Genomic DNA, 16893 nt, shown 5'->3' on the forward strand with positions numbered 1-16893 from the left:
ATTTATAAGTAATCTAAAAATTTAACTTATTTTCATTTTTAACTAATCGAAATCACGAATAAAGCATTCGTAATTTGTAACTATGAACAGAAAATACCACAAATCGAGTCTCGCCATTGGCGCTGTTCGCAGTAGCGACATAATTTAGAACTAATGCTTACCGTAGTGCCTGACTTACTTGTATTACTTGCACGTGGTAAAGTATTGCTTAATATTAGTTTAAACGTAATAGTTTTTACGTTAAAAAATGCGAGATTTACGTGAAAAAGTAGCTTTGATAACAGGTAAGCGTATAACAAATATATAACTACTTAGGGACTGTCCATTAATTACATTATAATTTTTAAGCCACTTTTAACCCCGTCCCTTGCTGTTGTTTTTGGCAAACTCCCCCCTTTAATTACGCGTACGATAGTTGTGGTCTCTCTGACATTGAAGAAATGATTTTAAAAAGCTTTGCACTAACAGTTTATCCATAGGACTAGTAGACTGATAAAGAATTCATGTTTTTTTTTGCATCTGAACCTACAGCTGGAACTTCACAGAACCCAATACACAAGACAGCTGTTTCCAGTGCAAAGATATAAATATCAAATACTACTGTCTCAAATGTAATAGGTATATTGTTAAAACATTCTATCACATGCTGCACTGATTGTATCAAATTACTTTGCTGAATTTAATATAAATATTGTAATGAGTGTTTTTATAATAACTGTAATTAATATAAATAAATACTAATTGTATGACATTTTAATATTTTTAAACTCATAATGCTTTGAAATAATAATTGTGATTATGTGTGATGATAAAACATTTCTTCACCTGTGGGTTGAAGGATTAGGGATGACTACAAAAAATGGTTTCAAACTCTAGACAAGTTATATAGTACATATATAATACAGTAATCTTATATAGAGCTTGAAAATATAGGCTGATCATAAAGAATTGGTGTTCGGAGCTCTCTGTAGAGAGAACTATTGGATGAATCTCAATCGTGTTTGGTAGGCATTCCATCCTGAGTATGTTGTTTGATTGGCAGGAAAATAAATTTTAACTTCAAAATTCATCCACTAGAGCAGAATTTGGTGCTGTTCCTTTAAATTACTACAAATGTTTTCTAACAAAATTTGGGTAGAAAAAGGAGTTGCACGATGTTCACAATTCTTGGACAGGCGAACTGTCAGGTGCTCAATTTAATAAAAATACGTCATAGAGACTAAAAATGTCTTCACTTATTGCCTTGTCCAATCACCAGGAACAACTATCTTCCATTGCATCTTTGTCAGCTTCTTTTTTACAAAAGAAATATTATATTATTAAAAGAAATTATTTAATTGTGATGGGATTATCACCTGTGAACTTTTAGATTGTTTTTCATTTTTTTTGCAGAGGTGTAGCCTCAAAGAAAGATCATCTCTGCAGTGGAAGATAGTTGTTCCTGGTGATTGGACATGGCAACAAGTGAAGGAAGATATTTTTAGTCTCTATTACATATTTTGTTAAATTGTAAATTCGTCAGCCCCTTTTTTAAAAATATCATGTGCTCACTTTGCCTGATGATGATATATTTATTAAACTCTTCTTCTATGCATTTGGAGCTAGCACTATTTAAAATGACTAAGACAAAACCTTTCTCACTTCATTTCTAGCCATTTAAACACCTGAGTATAAACATTTTCAGACTTTTAAGAAGGCCGAAAATATTTGTACTTAAGTGTTTAAACGGCTAGAAATGAAGTAAACTCTTCTATATGTGAAAGAGCAATCAGCATCTATAATCAATATAAAATCATGGCGCACTGTTTCTAAACTTCCAAAATTTGTTAGAAAATATATTTAATTAATATGCATGTTAAGGTGCAAGCAGCATCAAATTTCACACAAGCAGCTGTATATTTGAAGTAAAATTTTTTCTCAAAAATAGAACTGCATGCTCTGCATAGTACAGTAGAGTCTTGAAAACTCAGCCTAATGTGGACTGAAGGGTGGGTGAGTTTGTGAAAATGCTGGGTTATCGAGAATGTGGATAAAAAAAATAAGTATGAGTGTTTCCTCAGAAAATACTGTACTGTACTTGTATATATTGTTTACTTGAGAATACAACAGAGAATAAACTGCCCAAATACCCTTAAACAAAGGAAAAGTACGTCCTTTATGAAGGCATAGAGCCTTTACTTCATGAAAATGAAAATGAATGAATATACTGTGTACAGTAATTTACCTGATAAGACAGACCTCAGAAAAATACTTTGAGGCATAAAGCTGTCTATAATGAAAATTAATTAACTAAGGATTTTTTTGCCCTGCCAGGGTGTGGCTGAGTTATCTGGACTGAGTGCTGAGTTTTCGAGACTCTACTGTACCAAATTTAGTTGAATACCAATAGTTTTTTATACAGAGTTCTGATCACTTTATATATATATCATTCTTAAAGCTTATCTTCTTAAAAAAAGCTTAAAGCTTCTTAAGGTTCACTAATGGTAAAACTGGCCATTGAGGGCTAGGTGATTGCCTAGGGACAACAACCTTATTCATAAACAAAGAAAAGATTTAATCATCTAATTCTAGCAAAATACAGTTGAATCTTGATTTAATGGGCAAATTTTCCAGTCCACATGTCAAATGTGAAAATTAATACCCTGTTAATTTTAAAATGCTTTTTATATGTAAATAAATTAACAGGTTATTTTTCTTCAAATTCAAGAGTCACTGCTCTTAACTTCATGCCACAACAGATGTGTCTTGCTATGTCATTAAGACAAATGGGAAAATTTTTTGTTTTGTCAAATTTAAATTTTTTTTGTTTTTAAGAACCTTGTTAATTTTTTTGGTTAAATACTAGATACTTGGTTAAATTAAAGTGTATTATACAAAAACTGTTTGTGTATTTTTACTTGGATCACATACACACTTAATTTTAATTATAGTGACATATCTACTATTACATAAATAAAAACAGATAAACTGACAAATTTGTCAATTTTTTTTAACATTTATATTCAGAAAACAGACTTTTGGCTTTAATGGACACCTGAATTAGTCTGTTAAATTGAAGTTTTACTCTACTATTTATTTGTAATAATCAAATACAGTAATACCTCGACTTACACGAACCCGGAGTTACGCGATTTTCAAATCTCATCGATTTGTCTTTTGTTTGAGCGCCACGCAACCCTTGATTACTCACTCCCCCCACACTATTGTTCAGCTTATGTGTTTGGACGTGTCGCACGGAATCGATGAATAGCTACAATTTATTTTGTGTTATTTATTTCTGTGTTTGTTATATCTACGGAGACTTGAGAGACTCTACTATGTCATCCAAACGAAGTAGAACTAATTCTTCTGCATCAAACAAGAAAAGAAAAACTTTATCTTTGGAATGTAAAGTTAACATTGGGTATGTTCGTAAAGTCGAACGAGTTAAACGAGAATGACGTCATCGTTATTCCTATTTCGTTAGACTTTTCGAACGATTCGTTACTAACGCGTTTAACTCGTTTGACTTTACGAACGTACCCATTATTAAAGACTTCGATACAAAAATGAAAATTTGTGAATTGGCAAAGAAGTTTGATCTACCGGAATTGTCGGTCAGAACAATTATAAAAGGCAAAGAAAAAATTCTCGAAGCTGTGAAAAATGCTCAATCTTTAAATTCAAGCATCATTCGTAAACGTCACAGTATTATCGCTGAGATGGAAACAATGTTAAAATTATGGCGTAATAATCAAGTAAATGTGAAAAATTGTAAAATAATATAGGCCTAATTTGTTATACATATGTATTATCTAAGATTTTATTAAACATTTTTTTCTAAATTATTGTTTTCTTTAGTCTCTGGCCCCAATTAAAAATTATTTGTATGTATTTATATGCGAAATTATACCCCGACTTATGCGAATTCGACTTACGCGGTTACCGCTTGGTCCCACCTATCGCGTAAGTTCGGGGTATTACTGTAATAATTAATATCAAATTAAATATATTTAGTATTTTAATTTAATATACATATTCTCAAAAATAATAGTGAGGCTAAGTCCAAAAAATACTTCTTTAGATTTTTTGTCCTACATATGCAAAAATAATTTAGAAAATGGTAATATAAATGTATTTATTGCTGTGTGTTTATATCTTTGGTAAAGATAAACTTAGTGCTTCAAAACAGTACCTGTAAGATTTTTTCTACATTTTACTTCAAAGTGCCAAGTTTATCTTTACTGTGAGGGATGCAACAACAAGTGGGCCCACCAACAGCGAAAGGGGAAACTTGGAGAGACACGTGGCGGATACGACTCAATCAGGGTGTGTACCCGGGGTGAGAGATTTATCGGAGGGTGTGGGAGTGGGTTAGGGACGGAAGTGAAGGAGGAGAGGGGAAAAACGAGAAAGGGAACGCAGTTTAACCGTTCTTCACCCGCGCTGACATCGTTGACCGTTAACTGTGTAACCAGCCGTACGAATAATAAAGTGTCTCATCTGTATTCTCATCCTTTCAGGTTATTGCGCATAGACACGACATTTACCAAAGAAGAACTTTTAAGAAAAAAATTCTGACTGTCATCTAAATTGTCGTGATTTTTTTTACTGGGTGCAATTTTTTACATCTCAGATGTTTTGATTTGTGATTTAATTTATTGTATTTTTAAAAATCTTAGCTAACTATGTAATAAACAGCCAATAAGCAGTTACTGAATCAAGAATTTTTTCTGATTAAATTGATTTATTCTTTTTATAAAAACTTCAGGTGCATCTTCGGGTATTGGAGCTGGAACTGCAATTCATTTTGCAAGTTACGGATGCTTTCTAGCTTTGAATGGACGAAACATCGACAATCTCAAAGCCACAAAGGAGAAATGTATCAACTCAGGACTTGCTGAGAATAAAGTATGATAATTTCAAATAATTATGATACAACATTTGTTCTTGTTGAAATAGAAGTAATCTTTTCAGGTTTTGCTTATTCCTGGAGATGTGTCTATTCCAGAAGATGCAGAAAAAATTGTAAAGGAAACTGTGAAGCACTTTGGAAAATTAGATATATTGGTTAATTGAACATTTCTCATTACAATTCAAAATAACTGTTATTTTAATTGAAAATGGTGATACATGTTGAATAATTTTAGATAAATAATGCTGGTATTCTCAAATCTGGGGAATTGATACAAACGACTTTAGAAGAATTTGATGAGGTGATGAGAGTTAATGTCCGAGCAGTTTTTCACATGATGCAATTATGCATTCCTCATCTTGAGCTTACAAAGGGTGAGAAAACTAGAGTGTTTATTGGTTTTTGCTTGTGTTATTATCAAACTAACTCAATTTTTAAAATTTTAAATGCAGGAAATATTGTGAATGTTTCTAGTATTGCTGGAATAAGAAGCGTAAGTGTTATTTAAGCTATTGTATAAGTTATTATTATTATTAAATTAATTAAAATATCTATAACCATGAGGCAGATAATAGTAAGGGCTTATCACACCAATGATAATGGGCACAAACACTCAAGAATCAAAGTAAAACATTTAATAAAACAAAAAGAGGTGTACAATAAGATGATTACATAAGTATAAAAACTGTAAAAATCCAAAATGCATTTTGGACTATTTTCCAATAGTAAAATAGTCCCTCGTCAGTTGGTATTGAGAGGTCTTAGTATACTTAAAAATTATACAAGGATTATCACGGTTATAGATATTTTAATTAATTTAATTATACTTAGGACTAAAAGCAATTTCTGTAATAATAATGTTTATTATTATTATTATGTTGCAAATGTCATACTCAACTGATACTGTTGCCAAGTAATATGTCAGACTAAAGTCAAGACATGGCTACCCAAATAACTATAACATTAAGCTTCTGTGTTATTGGTGTAGTGCCCATATCTAAAAACTTCTTAACAATATGACATGTTCAATATTGTGGCTTTCTGTTGTGTCATGTATATGTTTTTATTAAGGTTTAACATTTCTATACTTTTGTGTAGTGTATGTGGTTTGATAGCAGTGGAAGAGAGGACAACAGGCACAGTAAACACCCTATCTATCCTCTACAGTTGCCTTATTTGTTGGGTCAGTGGTTATAACTTATATAATAGACATCTCCATTCCAGATGATCATGTTATGATCATCTGGAATGGATTATATAAGTTATCTTATTGTATTTGTCAATTAAAATGGTCAGGTCAATTGTGATGAATTATTTTATTTATGATTATGGCTCTGTCATAGTATATTTTGTGTGTGTTTTCTAATACTGTCTGTGGAGTATATTTGTAGTTTGGTACTTGGATATCTAATAATCTGTGTTTTTGTGCTGCAAGCTCTTGATATACTATATTTGCTATTTGATTATGCCTATGTAAATAGTCTGTGTACTAAGAGCTTGCAACCAGAGGTTAATGTTTTATTGTATCTGGCAGAATATGGCATTTTCTGAAAGAGTTATTTGCAGCGATGTATCCTACAGAATGTGTTTTCTGTAGTTTTTATTTTTATGACCTGATCTTAAATGGCAACCATAAACCCCTGAGTTTCTCCAAGTAGACAGCCCCTAGTCAGCCAGTAGTTTGATGCAGTTTTGTCAACACAGTCCTGAGCTAGGTTGTAGACCTGCTTGCAATGAAGTGTTTTTTAGGCCCATTACTGCTTGGTGGTATTGGTTATACAGTAAGACCCTGCTTAATGTGGGGGATGCATTCCTAGACAACAAAGAGCAAAGCGAAACAGCATTAAACGAGGTCATTTTAACATAAATTAAATAGGGATAGGAGTACACGCAATTAAAAATAAACAAATTTTACTTTACTTTTAAGTTATTTTTATACTAATTTGTATAATAATATATGTTAAATAACACACAAACATACGCACACAGAAATGTAAAGTTCATTTTTTGTGATGAAGGTCCTGACTTTTCTGAAATTCTTGTTCTTTTGCAATAAAGTCGTAAAGTTTCATTTGTCGCTTTTTTCTTTTCTTTTAAGCAAATGTCAGTAGTGGAAGATCGCATCCAAAATGCCTCATTTTGCTTTTGCACTCCTTTCAAAATCTGAGTCATTCACTACAATTTTGATCAACAATTTTGGTTATCTTACCAAACTTATACAAAGGAGATCTGTAGAGAAATTTTTTGGGTTCTTTGTTTTCAGAATCTCTGTTTTCCAGTTCCACATGAATTCCTTGTTCTGCCAGTTTGTGAAGGTCGTCGTTGGTAAGCCTCTCACCAGAAACCTGCTGTAACTCCTCGATATCCTGCTTGTCTATATCTCCTAGTCCTGCTATATTGATTAGGTTGAGTTTGGTCAACCTAATGATACAGCAATAGGCTCTTCTCACTGAGAATTCTTGGATACCTTCAGCTATAACTTCTTCCACACTTTGTTCGTGCATTTATTAGTTAATTCTTGCCAAGTGAAGTCTATATTTCCTATGGCATCCATGATGTTATATTTTTTCCAAAATTGCACCAAACAAACATAGATTTACATTGGAAATACTTGTTGATTGGTTTGTGTTCACAAATAATCGTATTATATACAAATTGATGAAATGCTGCAATAATTTAAATCTGCATAAATTTTGAGCTTTTTTAGGCTTTGATCAGACTGCATTATATCAAATCAGTGTTAAGCGAGGCAGCGTTAAGCAGGGTCTTACTCTATATGTGTTGAGCTATATCCAGGTGCTCAGAGTGTAAGTTTAGTATAGAGCAGGGGTTACCAAAATTTTTTCAGAGCAGGCCAGATAACAGAGAATGATGAGAATGTGCTGCATAACCATTTTGTTCAATTTAGTATACTGAATACACAAAAAATGAAAGAAAACCAACATATTTAGTTACCAATACACAAACATGATCGTTGCAGCAAGCTCGTAATTGCTTTTCTTAGGAACTTCGTTGCAGGTACTTACACAAAAAGTGCTCTGATATACAAAGTCACAAAAAGTAATCGAATTTTTCATTTCACTGATTTTCCTAAAAATTATGTTACTGTCAAATGCAAATATCAGATTGGACCAATTTTGGCATTTTTACTTACACTTATTTTAATTTTTTCTACATAGTAAATTCATCTACAATCTATGATATTTCCATATAAATAATTATATTTTAGCTCATCTGTGGCACAGTGTGGCGGTGGGCTGGATGAACTGACTTTACAGGCTGGATCTGGCTCGCAGGCCATAGTTTGGTGACTCGTGGTATAGTGGTTTTTTCCATAAAAGTTTATCAGCAGTATTATTTGAGACACCAGTAAGTAAATGCACTCTCCATTGATTGATGTGTTAAAAATTTCCCAGGCTTCCAAACTTCTTAGTTTTTGAACATCAAAGACTTTCCTTATGAGTTGCCTTATCCCAGATGATTGACACCCCAAGCTCACTCACATATTGGGTCAGAGTTTATTATTAGAGATGTCCTGTTGATTCTCTTTAATTCTACAAGTCCATGAACTCTTAGTAGAGCCCAAGTATGTACGATCTTTCAAATTTATTGTCTAATATGGTGACTCTCTTCCCATTGATCTTATTTTTGGCATTGGATAGTAAGTGAAAGATGGTTGGATTGTGCTGATACATTAGCCTCATATTAACATATTTGGTATTTTATAAGTAGCTTGTGGCCTTGGATCATAGTCAAGTATGAGGTGTTTTTGCTCATTCACTCAAGGTTGTCTTTTTTTCCTTGTTGTTAGTAGGGTGGGCATTGTTCTTAAGTTTGATTTTACAAGGTAATGACAGAATAAGTTTTCTATATCCATGCTTTATTGCTATGGTGTTAATTCACTTCAATTCTGTCTTAGTATCTTTAGTGTTGAAGCAGTGTGTTAAAGCTCTGACTAACACTGTAAATCCAGCCAGCTTTTAATGGTATGGGTCACTGGAAACAGTGGGAATAGAGCATGGACAAGAGGTAGGTTTGTTATAAACCCATGTTTCAATACTTTCATTTTTTAACACGATGTGGCAATCAAGGAAATTGACTTCAATAGTCCTAACTTGTTCTATTTTAAGTGTCACATTAAGTTTACTCATGTCTGGTTTTTACTTACAAATTACCAAAATGTCATCAACCTAACAGGTGTAATTAAGTATCTCAGTTGCAGCACTTTGTTCTTGAGCAAGCAAACTATCTGTTCACATAAATCTCCTGATGGGGCTACCCATGGTACAGCTCATTTTTGCAGGTAAGGTTTGCTTATTAAAGCTAAAAAATAATGTGTAGAAGAAAAGTTGTCAACCCCTATGGACTTACACTTAAAGTAGACCAAATTAGCACCATCGAGGCTCATTTCCTTGATCTCTACATCATGTCAAAAAATGACAGGATTGAAACATGGGTCTATAAGAAACCTACCTCTTGTCCTGCCATTTTCAGTTACATTCAAAAATGAATTGATGTCAAAAATAAAATTTTTTAAATGTTCTAAAATTAGAATTTCTGTTCTGTAAAGTTTTATGCTTGATGCAGGCCCCTAAAAGAGATTGAAAATGTTCCATTTTGTATTTAAATCAAATACATATTTGCTGGAAGAATGTATGTATGGTGTGTAGTTTTTAAATATTTATTGTGTTGTTTGTCACACACATCATAACAAGACTATTTTATATTTCAGATAATTATTTGCATGTACATTTTCTTGAAATATCAAACGATCTAATTGTTTTGACCAGTGTAGATAAAATATAATCCATTTTTCAAAACAAACAAATAATTGTTTTTGGTTATTTATTTAGTTTCCAGGCATATCTGCATATTGTGCAAGTAAAGCAGCAGTAGACCAATTAACTAGAACTACTTCTATTGGTAAGAAATTAGTATTTTGTAGCCATTTTTCATTTTTAAGGACAAAATAGTCAAATTTTAAATCAGAGATTTTAATCTAATCATTACAGAAGTGGCATCAAAGCAAATCAGAGTGAATGCTGTTAAGTAAGTCATACTTCATAATATAATAGTGTATTTTATTTAAAATATATTCAGTTTAAAAAAAATGTTTAGAAGAACTAAATGCAATGTTTAAGCAGGTTTTTAAATTATAGCATTTAAATTTTAATTTCTGAATTTAAATATTATATTTAAAAAATCTTAAGATGTGCAATAATCTTCAGATAAACAGTCTTAAAAGTTTAGTTCATTTTCCTCATATTAGAGGAAAACAAATACTAGCAGAGTTGACTTTTCACCACAAGCAGTTCTTTGCCTGAAGAAAGGTTGATTCCACTAATGTTTCTCTTTGTATTGTAGGAGAAGCACAATATAGAAGATTTCAGATTACAGAGTTTTTATTTTTATTACAAATTTAGAAAATCATTTACTTGTATGTTTTAAACATACCTTTTTTTTCTTCTGATGATAATGACCATTACTTATGTTTTTAGTTTAATTACAGTAAAACCTTGTTACTTCGAAATTCAAGGGACCAAAAAAACACAACTTTGAATTATTCAAACTTCTTTCAAGTTGAATTTCTTTGTAATTCTCGAATAAAAATACTAACATTATCTTATATAATTTCACTGTTTGATTACAGATGCGTTAATATTATGAGTTATTACTTAGTAATTAAAGCTATTTTACAAAAATTGACAGTTTCTATGTACTTAATGAAAACAATGAAAATGTGGCCAAACTACATTCAAAGCAAGATCTGAAAATAATGTACAAAAAAAGCTTAAGTGCATCAATAAGAATTACCCATAAATTTCATATAGAGGATCAATGGCTAGTTCTATGAAGAATTTGTCATCTTGAGTTCAAGATTACAAACCAAATATCATAAATATGCACATGTATTTAACCAACTTTCAAATTATTGTAGTAATAGATTTTTGTGAAAAATGTACAAAATAGTTAAATGCCAAAGATTTCTTCCATAAAAACAATAAAAAATGTTTTTAATTCTTTTCATTGACAACTCTGAATGACCTGAACAGATGTCCAATAAATCAATAATGTATAATTGGTAGAACAAAAACTGAGAATGCCACTTGGGTGTGGAAACTTTCCTTATAAACATGTAATATGTCGAAAAATTCTGAATTAAACAATATTTTTGCAGGTCACCACACCAAATAATGACTGAATTTCATTGTATGCCTACTTTGAATTATCCAAACTAAAATATATGTAAAATTGTAGTCTCTTGGCTGGGAACTAGACTTGACTTGAAATTATGTGATAGTTCGAATTATCAAAATAGTGAGGTTTTACTGTATTTACAGAGGGAAAAAAATTAAAGCATGGTATTTGTCTTGTAGGCATTAAGAGAATCTTCTATACAGATTTATCATAGATGAGACAAAATCACTTTACAGCTGGGTAGTGATGAATGGGATCTGAGATATCCAGAACAAAGTGCCCATTAAAATTTCCTTGAAAGTTGCTTTCCCAGATTTCGGATTTGATCCCAGAGCCCCAGAGTTGATACCATAATGTCTTGTCCATAGATTTTTGTGTTAAAAATAAAAAAAAATCAATGTTACAATTAAGAACATCACTAAAACCCAATATATTATAAAATTACAAGCCAACCAATACCGTATGTCATTTGGCTAGATTACTGCTATAATACTAATAAATATTTATTAGTATTATAGCCATTATCTACAGTAGCCCAATGACATACGGCATTGGTTGGTTTGTAGTTCCAATTAAGTAATAATTAAAACTTAGTTTCTTTCAGTTTCTCAACAAGTAAAAAAATTTAACCAATTTTTTTTTTATAAGAAAAGACTCAGGTTTATAAAATACTTTTGAGAGTACTTACCATTCATTTTTAGAATCTTAAAATCAATTAAAACATTTTTAAATTTTCAAATCACTGTATTTGAAGATTAACTATTTTCTAGTAGTAAATATTCTCTGATAAATAAACTGTGGATTTTTGACTGTTGAAAAAACTTTTTTTTTTCATTTAGTTTTATTGAAAAAATACTAAACATAAATCATATACAGTACTGGACCAAATATCAGGCAAACTTGGTACAAGAAGAGGTCCAGATAGCTGCATTTTCTGATTTTCCAGCTAAATATATACTTGCTATTGATACATAGTGCAGCTGTATTATAGCCTGCCACATTCAAAACTAACCGGTTTTCTGGAAGCCTGATATTTGGTACATATATTGATCTTTACATGTATACATACATACAATGTCAAAATTTTTGGATTTCTTATTTGTTTCTTTTAACACATAATTCAAATAAATTTGTTCTATATCATGTTACTACATCTGAAAGCAAAATCAAGAAAATATTTTTATTCCTAGATATACATTAAAATACATGTTACTTTAATATTAAAATTCTCTCTCTCTCCTTTTTTATTATTTTTATTTTAAATGCTTGTTTTATAGTCTTTCTGGTCACTAAGAGGCCATATTAAAAATTTTTTGCAGTCCTGGTGTTATAGTTACTGAAATACATAAGCGTGCTGGAATGTCTGAAGAGCAGTATCAAAAAGTAAGTATATATATAGGTTTATTAGAATTCATTATTGTTCTTTTAGTAGATCATTTTTTTATATTGTAATTAAAATATCCATAAGATCTTTATCAAGTTTCTTCACATCAGAAAATTAATCATTATAATGTATATATTTGTTCTGCTTGATACAGAAAAAACTGTTAAAAGCTTGTTTCCACATTATCAGAAAGTATTGCATAAACAGAGAAGTGAGTTAACTCCCCTTCTAGAAATTTCTGCCCACTGGAATACAGACATATTAAAGCAAAATTTAGAACTTTTTCATTTGCTGCACAATTCCATTGTACTTTAACCAATAAGAAAGTATATTATAATTGTTGTTATACACTAGACATTTTCTGCTCAGAAATATTTGACAGAAAAACACATTTCTTTCACTTTTCTGTTTCTTTACCTGAACAGCAATACATTAGACAACCAAATAAAATGTACAATGCTATCCAAAAACATAAAGTTATAAAACAAATGTGGCTACTAGCTTGGAGCTTTCCACATGAAATACTTCATTGCTAAATCCTTATAAAAATTATAAGTTTAAGCATATAATTTTGATGTTTTCTTATAACTTATATGATGCAGTACAACCAAAATAGAAATATTTATATCTTCTTTTCTGCCAAATTGTTTTAATAATATGACATTGTCATATTATTAAAACAATTTGGCAGAAAAGTGACATTGTCAAATAGTCTGATTGGCTTATCACATGCATAGATAGACTTCAACATTGCTCAACTCCTCTATTTCCAGTTCTCTTTTGATTGTAAATAATTTGCTTTTTCTATCAAAATGTATTTTTTTATTTTTTTTCCTCAGAAAACAAAACACTACTTTAAAATTCTTTCTTGAAGAAGTTAGAAAATCTCTGTTTATAAAAAAAATTAGACAAACCATATTAAAGTACTAATATAACAAAAAAAAATCAGAGTTTTGGACAGCTGTAGAGATAAATATTGAAATGAACAGTGCTTATTGATTCATTTGTTTTTTAAGCTTTAACAGTTATTGTAATCCTGTTGGACATAATAACAGATTTAAACAATCAACATGCCATTATTCATCATTTTGTCTGACCTGTTGTGAAAATCAGGATTAGAGTTTTCTGTTGTAGTAGACTGAACAGAAATGAAAGATGACAAAAAGGTCTACATCAGGGGTGTCCAACCTTTTTGTTTTTCTGGGCCGCATTGGAAGAAGTCAAGGAGTTTTGGGCCACAAGTATATATAATATATACTTGTGGTCCAATATATAAGTATATTTAAAAATTAACATGTCTAGATTATAATAATAAGTATTAAAACTGTATCAAGAAAAAAAGGATATTTTAAAAAATTACTTCTACAGACACTTTCAATTTTTACTTAGAAATAGATAAATTCATTTATTATAAAAGAGACAAACGAAAATTTATTTGAAAAACACAAATATTTGTTTTATTTGGGTCTCTAATTAATAAAAAGCGACGAAACACCATTTTAAAGTGCATTTTTATTCAACTAATATATTTATAAATAATATGTAGCCCAAAAAGTAGCCAAAGCGCCAAATGATATTTTTTACGTCAAACAAAAAAAAGTAGCCACATTTGGCGCAATGTAGCCAAATCTTGCAACGTTGGAAGAAATACTAAATAAAGCTGGAGTTGTGAATCAAAGGATTATAGACCCAAGTGCGGGGAAAAAGAGGCAAAGGACAAAAGATAAAGAAGTGAAAAAGGTTGAAAAATTACGGGTCTATATTTGCTTAACAGAAGATCTATTTAACGTTTCTCACTACTACACCTTTTGTCCTTTCTCATCTTTCCCTCCTTTTCCTTTTCCAAATTTGGGTCTATAATCCTTTGAGTCACAACTCCAGCTTTATTTAGTAATCCTGCATTCACACATCTCCAAGTATTTGAAAATATTTTCTTCCACTCAAAAATAAAATATGAATAAAGGTTTATGGCTTTGTGAAACTTTTTTTAAGTTTTTGCTGTTGAAATAAATAAATAATAAAAAATTAAAATGTTTGTCGATTTTGTTTACATCTTTATTGGGCTCCAGTGGAACTTGCCTTGGGCCACATGTGGTCCACGTGCCGCGGGTTGGATACCCCTGGTCTACATTTTCTGTTTTCTAGTCGTGGAAACAAAACTTAGTTGTCAGACCTAACTATTGGCGACAGTTGGGACAAGACCATCCATGAAAAATTTTTCTGGTTGCCAATCTTAAGCCTCCTGGTGGCAGGCTGATGCCTTTATTCTTTTCAGCCATCTGGGAGTCACTGTGAGGCATTGTGGAGATAAAAAGTCTCTCAGCTTTGCCTTACAATACTTGAAGCATAAAAAAAAAATGCTGGTGGAGACTGATGACTTCCACCTATCAACATAGAAGATGCCTTGAAGATAATGGAGAAAATTTTAATTTGTGCAGATAATGTACAGAAACATAATGGCCATTCTGTATTGTTAGTTTTCATTATATAATTCAGAAAATATGTATTTATTTTTTCTTAATAAAGTTTATATTTTGATGAACACTCATAATTTTAAACAAAAAACTATTATTTTATATTATATGTTACCTATATTCTTATTAGTTAGGTATTGCATTAAAAAATTGTTTCCCTTTAGTTTCTGGAACACTGCAAAACCACTCATGCTCTTGGTCGGACAGGAACTGTGGATGAAGTTGCAAAAACCATTGCATTCTTGGCTTCAGATGATGCAGCATTCATAACTGGAGCAACATTACCTATTGATGGAGGCAGAGGTGTTCAGTGTCCAAGATAATTAGGGAATATTTGAAAATTGTTTATTTTCTATGTGAAAAAAAATGCAAAGAAAGTAAACTGTTTTGAATTGAGAACAATTTGAATTCATATTTGAAATTTTAGTTTTAATAAATGATGATATAAATAAAAAGCAAATGGATCTTCTCATGAATATTAATTAAATATTAGCAAATTTCTAAATGGAGTGTTTGATTTTGCATTCCAAACAACAATGTTATTGCAGTTTAAACCGAAACTTGTGTAGACTTCATTATTCTATATACCGTAATTCTTATTGCTTCAGCTACATCAGTTTAGTGCTAGTTTTAGAGGTAAAGAAATGGTGGTCTTAAGTTTGATTATATGAAGCAGTACAAATGAATTTTATATTTAAAAAGATGAAAAATCCAGTTGTAACATTTTATGATTTTAAACTTGCCTTGATCATCTACTGTCACAGTTAAATTGTGCATTACTTAGTAAAGCAGCTATATATAAAGAATATAAAACTTTAAATTGCCCTATTGTTGGGGTTCTTAAAGTAAATAAAAATTAATAAAAAGGACTTTTTACTATTACACTGTATGCATTTCAAACTGTTCTAATTCAGTTCCTCTTCAATTTCAGGACAGAAAGAAGAGAGGCATAATATAAATTCACTTGACAAAAAGCAAGAGAAAACCCAAATACAAAGTTACATGGCTGTCTGAAATTAGTAAAGCAGCTTTAATAGATTGGATAAGCAAACCAATAATATAATCTGTTTCATATGAAATCTGTTGCCATTGGCTTGGTTATTTATCTAGCAGTATTAAAGCTGCTTTGCTACGCAACATACACAAAAGTGCCAGTCAGCCATACTGAAGACATGGATTTTGAGTCTTGCTCAGTACATGTGATTTCAGTCCAGGGTGGTGAATTTATAAATACTGTAGCCTTTAAACCAACACACACAAGTGGTATCATCAAAATTTATAACAGATAAAAATATCATTTGTAGGGATACTCCCAAACTTTGCTTTGTCTAACTTGTAAGTAAATCCAACATTACATTTGACCTAGAAATTTTATGGGAGAAGTTGACCTAAATATAGTGACTCTCACTTATATGCTTCTCATGTAAGCGACACTCAGTTATGAGATGTTTTTGACTGGTCTTAGCTGAAGCCTAGGTGAAAATGTTTAAAATCTTTTATTTTGAACAACACACTCAGTTCTACATCCTTATAAATGTTTCAGACTAATGTATTTTTTCCCTCACTTTACCATTGTGATTGTCAATCACAAGAACCGAGTGGGGTCACTTTGCTGTAGGTGAAGCAGCTATCCAGGAAGATAAGAAAGCAGAGAGGATTATCATACTTGACATAACGTCTGTTTTTAGAAAGAGAATGGTTGCTGGCTATATGTTTAGATAAAACAAGGTAATGTCTTAAAGATGGGTGAAAACATTGCACATCAGATCAACCAAACCTCAAGACTATTTAAACTCGGAATGAGAAGCATGTTAAAAATTAACGAGCAGTTATTGTGACATCGTCGCAATGCCGGGCTGCAACTTTTAATTTAAAATATATGCTCTCCACCTCAAATTAGTAGTATAGTTACTTGCTCCTGTATATCATACTTTTCCGTTAGA

General features: G+C 31.2%; 1 protein-coding gene across 1 annotated transcript; it reads left to right on the forward strand.

Moving 5' to 3' along the window:
- The first annotated feature begins 132 nt into the window (after window positions 1–132).
- Window positions 133–15395, forward strand: LOC111626404 (3-oxoacyl-[acyl-carrier-protein] reductase FabG-like). The gene is made up of 9 exons (XM_023369768.1): window positions 133–284; window positions 4751–4890; window positions 4957–5049; window positions 5130–5268; window positions 5347–5387; window positions 9748–9817; window positions 9907–9943; window positions 12412–12475; window positions 15115–15395. The coding sequence occupies exons 1-9, from the start codon at window positions 248–250 to the stop codon at window positions 15271–15273; spliced, it is 780 nt and encodes a 259-aa protein (XP_023225536.1). The 5' UTR covers window positions 133–247; the 3' UTR covers window positions 15274–15395.
- Window positions 15396–16893: the final 1498 nt, after the last annotated feature.

This window comes from Centruroides sculpturatus, unplaced genomic scaffold (assembly GCF_000671375.1).
Source record: "Centruroides sculpturatus isolate CEXI.00-Female unplaced genomic scaffold, Cexi_2.0 scaffold111, whole genome shotgun sequence".
NCBI classification, from domain to species: Eukaryota; Metazoa; Arthropoda; class Arachnida; order Scorpiones; family Buthidae; genus Centruroides; species Centruroides sculpturatus.